General features: G+C 28.0%; 1 protein-coding gene across 1 annotated transcript in view; it reads right to left on the bottom strand.

The window, feature by feature from the left end:
• The window catches only part of LOC105619026 (otoferlin-like), a 50645-nt gene that overhangs the window by 31047 nt on the left and 13282 nt on the right, over nt 1-6316 (bottom strand). Inside the window, 1 exon segment of the mRNA XM_012200554.1 lies at nt 4460-4518. Coding sequence (XP_012055944.1) covers nt 4460-4518 — 59 coding nt within the window.

Here is a 6316-nt window from a genome sequence, read left to right as displayed (position 1 = left end):
GAGAGAGAGAGAGATCATTTTAAAAAAAGATATTTATAAAAGATCTATTATAATTTTGAACAAAAAATTTAATATATAACTATATATATAATAAAAATATTTTATAATTTTTCAGAAAATTTTATTTTAATATAAATAAAAAAAAGAATAGAACGAAGTTTAACTATACATTTAAATTAATTTTATCCTTAAAGAAATCTATGTTTTTGTAAAATGAGGATGTTAACTATTTTTTAATTTCTTCGCAGAATGTAAAAAGATTCTTTAAACAAGAATATTGAAGAAAAATATTATTCTTTTCTTGATATTCTCATAAATTAATTAAATGTTGTTATAAGCGAGGTGATTCATATCGCTATCGTGAGTCTGCACGCATTCGACTCACGTGCATATAAAGAAGGAATATATGAAAAAAGCATGGCACGCGTGAGATTGAATACATATATAAATATAAAGATCGATAAATTGCACAGATGCTTTTAAGAAAACCACGCGATACTTAAGAAAGAGCCGATATATCGAGAAAGGTCTTAAGCGAAAACCTACAACGCGATAAAAAATAATTTATCATTTACGCTTGAGAAACTCTTTTCTCTTCGTGAGTTTTAATAAAGTTACATTCATCATTGTACAGTTGTTCCAATTTCATTTTTGCCATTTTTTTCTGTGAGGAAAGAAATTAATTAAGGAGAATCAATAGGATTTAAAAATAATCGGTGAAGATCAAGTTATGAATTCCTTACAAAATCAGAGAAATATCTCAATCTTGTGGAATGGAATATTAAAAAAATTACTTTATCGCTGCTAAATTTCTGATTCAAGAAATAGCTTTCATTTTTTAGAATGCAGAAATCAGAATTTAATAAAAATTTTTCTTTTTTGCTCCACGTTTGCCAATATTGCTATGCTATGCGTTAACAATAGAAACGGAAAAACGCAAAAAATGCCGAACTATTTCATGGATTCAAAGGAATTTAATTTTACAAAATTCTTCTCACACCTATCTTTCACAAAAAAGTCATTCGTGTTTTGCATTTGATATTATATTTAGAAGATTGATAAATTCGAGAAAGGAATTTTTTTCCTTAAAAAAATCCTTTTTACAAAGTAAATTTTTAATTATTCAATCTGAATTAGCATTTTTTACAATTTTTTTCTATCATTTCTTTCACGGACTTATTTTAATTTTTATAAAAATGGAAAGAAAAAGAAAATTTCTTTTTTTATATAAAATAGAAAAATATTAATTCCCTTTTCCTGTTTTACTGCAACATTAATTATTATTAATAATTTATGTTTCATTCATTAGAAGAGAACATGAAAGTTTAATTTTTTTAAACTTTCTAATTTCAGAACTAATTTCAGAAATCAATATTGAATATTCCATGTCGAAGATACGAATTTCTTGCACAATTCATTTCAATTTACATATGTTTTATCAAAACTTCCAGTCGAGTCTTATGAAACAGATTGAGGTACTTATATTGAAAGCATTATAAAATCACGATTCTCGAATTTATGGGTATAATCTTTCTATCATTTATGCAAATTTTATGTGTTCATTAGTTACATGTATTTCCGTTGTTCAGGTTATCAGGATATTGCAAAACATTTATTTCCTTCCTGGATCGTGTTTACGAGGAACGATACATCTACGGTTAGACAGCTCGCTGTCAGATAAGCTTCTCTAACGCGAGAATGTCGTAATGGATTGGTTCACGTCGATGTCATTGAATTGAGCCTTCGATTAAGTAACTTTTTCATCTGCGTACAATCGTCGAACGTGATGAACTAGGTTAATATTTTATATTTTTGGTGTAGAATTTATAATATCCCATGTACATAATGTGCTTGTTCGAAAATATCGAAACTTTCCCTTTTCGAGACAACTCCACATTTCGCATACATCATGAGAACGTATATAGAAATTTCCATTTCACGAGAAGACAGAAGAAAGACAAAGCGCTACTTTGCCATTGTGCAGGCTATTGACGAGTTATTGCAAACAATGAAACAACGTATACATATTTTCTCGTAAACCGATTAAATTTGTCATAAAAATAAAGCATTGTTATACATAAACATTTGCCATGTAAACCGTTGCAGTTGTTACGGAAAACAACGGTATTGAATTGTAAGGACTGTCATGAATTGTTGCGTTGTTACATTTTTCAGTTAAATATGTTCGTACAATATGACAAGGCAATCATTCTTATGGTAAAAAAAATGTCTGGAATATATAGTGATCGATGCATGAAAAGTTTTCACATCCTAAACATTCATTGCATTTTTCATATACGGTTGTCATATACGGCGAATGTGGAATCGATTCTGCTATCACGTACCTTCGCTTCGGTCGTGACATAAAAGTTGAATGATTCGCCACAATGTAATAACAATCGACTACGTGTAATATTGAAGCTGCACGTCGAGAAAAAGGATAATGCCACACTCCTGCGTTCATCGCGAGTTCATTAATCTAACGTCTTTTAGCAGACTATGAAAATCTTACAGGTTGCTATTGTTTACAATTACAATTTATACTTTAAAGCTAATTTGCGATGCAAATTGGAAAAAAAACTTTTGAGTAAAGTTATGATGAGACTCTCATTGGGATTCTCTTTAATTTACAGTAACACAATTTTCTAAGATTAACAGAAGTAGCAATTACAACCACTGGAAACCTTATTATTTACTTTTCGCAAATCTTTACGAACTTGAAGATATGCTTGGTCGTCTTGAGATTGCACTCTATTTGTCATCACCTTTGTTATTTATTTATTCAAGAATAATGATTTGGTGTGTAGTAGATTATGTTTTATTACATAATCCTAAAGAAATTATTAATAAACACAACAAAGTATTTATTGGATGGATAACAGTTACTTACTAAATATTTATTAGTCAAAAATTAAATTGAAATGAATCTTCTTGACAACATGTGTCAAGATTATTAAAAACGATGAGATCGCTAATTTTCTAAAATTTTATCCAGAATTTTTAATACATTGAGGTGAAATGAGCTAAAAATCATCCCAATTTATTATTACACCCGGAATTATTAAAAAAACTGGTGTGTTTTTTGTATTTGTTTTTTGTATTCAATCCCAGGCCGAAAAATTTTCATACACTCGTAGCTTCTCTCGGAAGCCAATGGCAAACCACCGAGTAGTATACTTGTTCAAGAAATGTCTCTACTCAAAAATTGCCGTTCTGTGTTTAAATTGTAGGTTCTCATATACGTTGTGTTGTGTGTTACGCCAACTTCAAATTCTGCCAACAGCATTGTGTTTAGAATAAAAAAATTGAACATTTGGCAAGAAAGAGAATAATTTTTTGTTCTATCATGTTATTAAAGCAATATGCTTATTCTTTAAAAATACTTCAAATTTTTAGATTTTTATTTAAATTTATAATTTTAAGAATTTATACCAAACAAAAGTGTTCTTATTTATAATATAATATTTTATTTTACTATAATTAATATTTATATATATTTTAATTTCTTTATCGAAATAATACATATTTTATAAAGATCCATTTATTACGTTATTTAATATAAGGGAGATAATATAAAGGAGATCAGAACGAATCACGATGTATCATCGATTATTCCAGAATTTAGATTAATATAAATCTGTGGAGATACGATTGTCACTTTATTTCACATGCTCTATATCCAGGCAATGATTAAATTTCGACTTTAGGAATACGTGCCACTTAATAATTTTCGTAATGGGAAATAAACTTTTTAACCTTTTACAAATATTTTAATATTATTTATGTAATGAAAGATACATGTATTAGATACATATATATGTAAGATATATGTATATGAAAGATACAAGCAAGTTCCCCTATGCATCTTTATTCTTTTCTCACTTTATTACGCTACAAGTAATCATCTATCATTTGTATTTTGGATTATATCTTTCACCATTTTCTACAAGAGTGATCGAAGTGTCACGGATCCATTAATACTTATGATAAAATGGAGCAAAATAAAATGATACATGCGCTAGTAGAATATAGGTATTTATATACCTAATTAATTAATTATATATAAGAAATAAGACCAAAAAATCTTATAAACAATAAGAATCTTATTATTATAAAAAAATCTTATTTTATAAAAATCTTTAAAAGTATTTTTGAAAATTAAATTTTTGTCGTTTATGGCGCTCCAGACTTTCTTATATAAAACGGATTTGTCCGAAGCGGAGAGAATAGATAGCTTTTCAGAATTGGATCAAGTTTGTAAATCCAATAGTTTGTAAAAAATTCAACATAATCCTCATATTAAACGCGTTCTTGTTAGCCACGCCTACGCTCTGTTGAAGTGCAAACTTACTGTTACATACGAAAACATATTCTCGAGATTTTGCTAAACTTATTGTAGATCTAATATTCGTGTTGTATAAAAGTACAAGCATTTTATAAAAGAAAGGAGAAACTTTACCTGCTCAATCTCAATAACATCTCCACTCTCCTCAAACACCGATGAATAATGCGATACTTCTGCAACAGATAAGAAAAAATATGTGCTAAATAATTTATACATATAAGTTAATATTCCGCGAATTTTATTATTATGTGCATAAAACTTTTATAACATACACTAAAATGTATGCAGCATTTATACTAAAAGTTTTGAATGTACTCTCAAAATAACAATATAAAATATAATTTAAAATTAATTAGCTAAAGAAAAAAACATAAGAAAATAAAAATAAAATTAAAGTACATTTATTAAGTAAAAGAAATTAATATAGATATTTTATAAATATATTCATGTTTAGTTTTAATAGTTTTTTTTTAATAAAAACAATTTTCAAAAATTTTTTTGTACATAATTAAAGTAATATAAATTTATAATATTTCTGACAAAAGATTGACAGATTTGATACATAAATAATTTTACACATTTATTTTTAAGTTCAAGGGAATATTTATTAATTGTGGTTACATCAGTTTCCATTTTAAATTCGAAAGCTGATTACAATCTTTCATCGGTTAATAACGGCACTTTGGGGCAAATTAAAATTACATTTTGCGGCTTTACGTCAGAAGCGCTGTTGCAAATTTACAGAGCGGAAAAGAGAACGTTTCAGGCTTTAACTTCAGAACATAGAACAGATATATCTCTGGGATAGCTACAATACAAAGTGCCTTTATTCCTGAACAACAGTAAATACTTTACTACCATTTTGCTTCTGTAGAATTCTCGGAAAGCTAGATATCTATACAATACAATTAAATGCGATACATTCAAAGACTGTTAAGGATAATATCATAAAAACAATTTGCTGTTTATGAAGCCTATATAGTATTCCAAAAAGATATTACCAGCGATAAGTGGTATACCATATTTTTTTTTATAAAACATGTAATTCTATATAAAGAAGAAATGTCGTATAATCTTTTTATGCTTGTTGGTCATTTATTCTAAACAAAATTCCGTGCGGCTTTTCTAGATGCTTCTATTAGATATGTAAAAAGTGGGCCAGCTTTGAGTGACGCACCCTAGTTGTATTCGCAACTTAACCGCGAATTAGTCGACAATTATTTGAATTAAAACAATAAAAATTTAATTTGTATCAGCGGAATAATATATTAAATATTATGGACCAGATACATCGTCGTGGTTTATTTTACATTTCTATTACAATTCTAATACAAACAGTTCTATATGTATATCATATTAGAAGAACATATATCTTTCTCTGATTATTTCATTTATACTTATCTCATGTAAAAAGCCCGCAATTATCTTCAATCTGTTTACCTGAGGCGAAATGTTGGTTGCGAGCGGTTGTGCTTTATTTGCAGCAAAGTTTAATTAACAAAATAATGAAATTATTATCCAATGGTTTACCAATGAAAAGCAGAGATACAAAGTTTTGAGTAATAAATAAGGTGTTTTATATGATCAACCACGCGCGGCTCATGTGCAATCGAAGAAAGACACGAGTGCTCTTTCGTTCACGCTCAATGAAATCAGAATACATTGCACAAATACACGTGCAATCTCTCTATTTTTTTCCACGACACCTCAATGTTTTTTTATTGAAAATAGAACAAGTCATCAGTTTTTTCAACAAATGCATTAAAAATATATAGGATCATTTAAAATGCATACAGTTACATTTTTATTATTATATTTTTATTATTATAAACATTTTTAAAGAATTTAAAAAGAATTGAAGGTAAAGATAAAATTATAAAAATTTAAGTAAGAACTGAAAGAGAGAGCGAGAGAGAGGAGGGAGAGAAAGAGAGAGAGAGAGAGAGAGAGAGAGAGAGAGAGAGAGAGAGA

The sequence above is a fragment of the Atta cephalotes genome (assembly GCF_000143395.1).
Source record: "Atta cephalotes unplaced genomic scaffold scaffold00019, whole genome shotgun sequence".
Classification (NCBI taxonomy): Eukaryota; Metazoa; Arthropoda; class Insecta; order Hymenoptera; family Formicidae; genus Atta; species Atta cephalotes.
The sequence above is the reverse complement of the archived record's forward strand: the minus strand, read 5'-3'. Positions and strand labels throughout refer to the sequence as shown.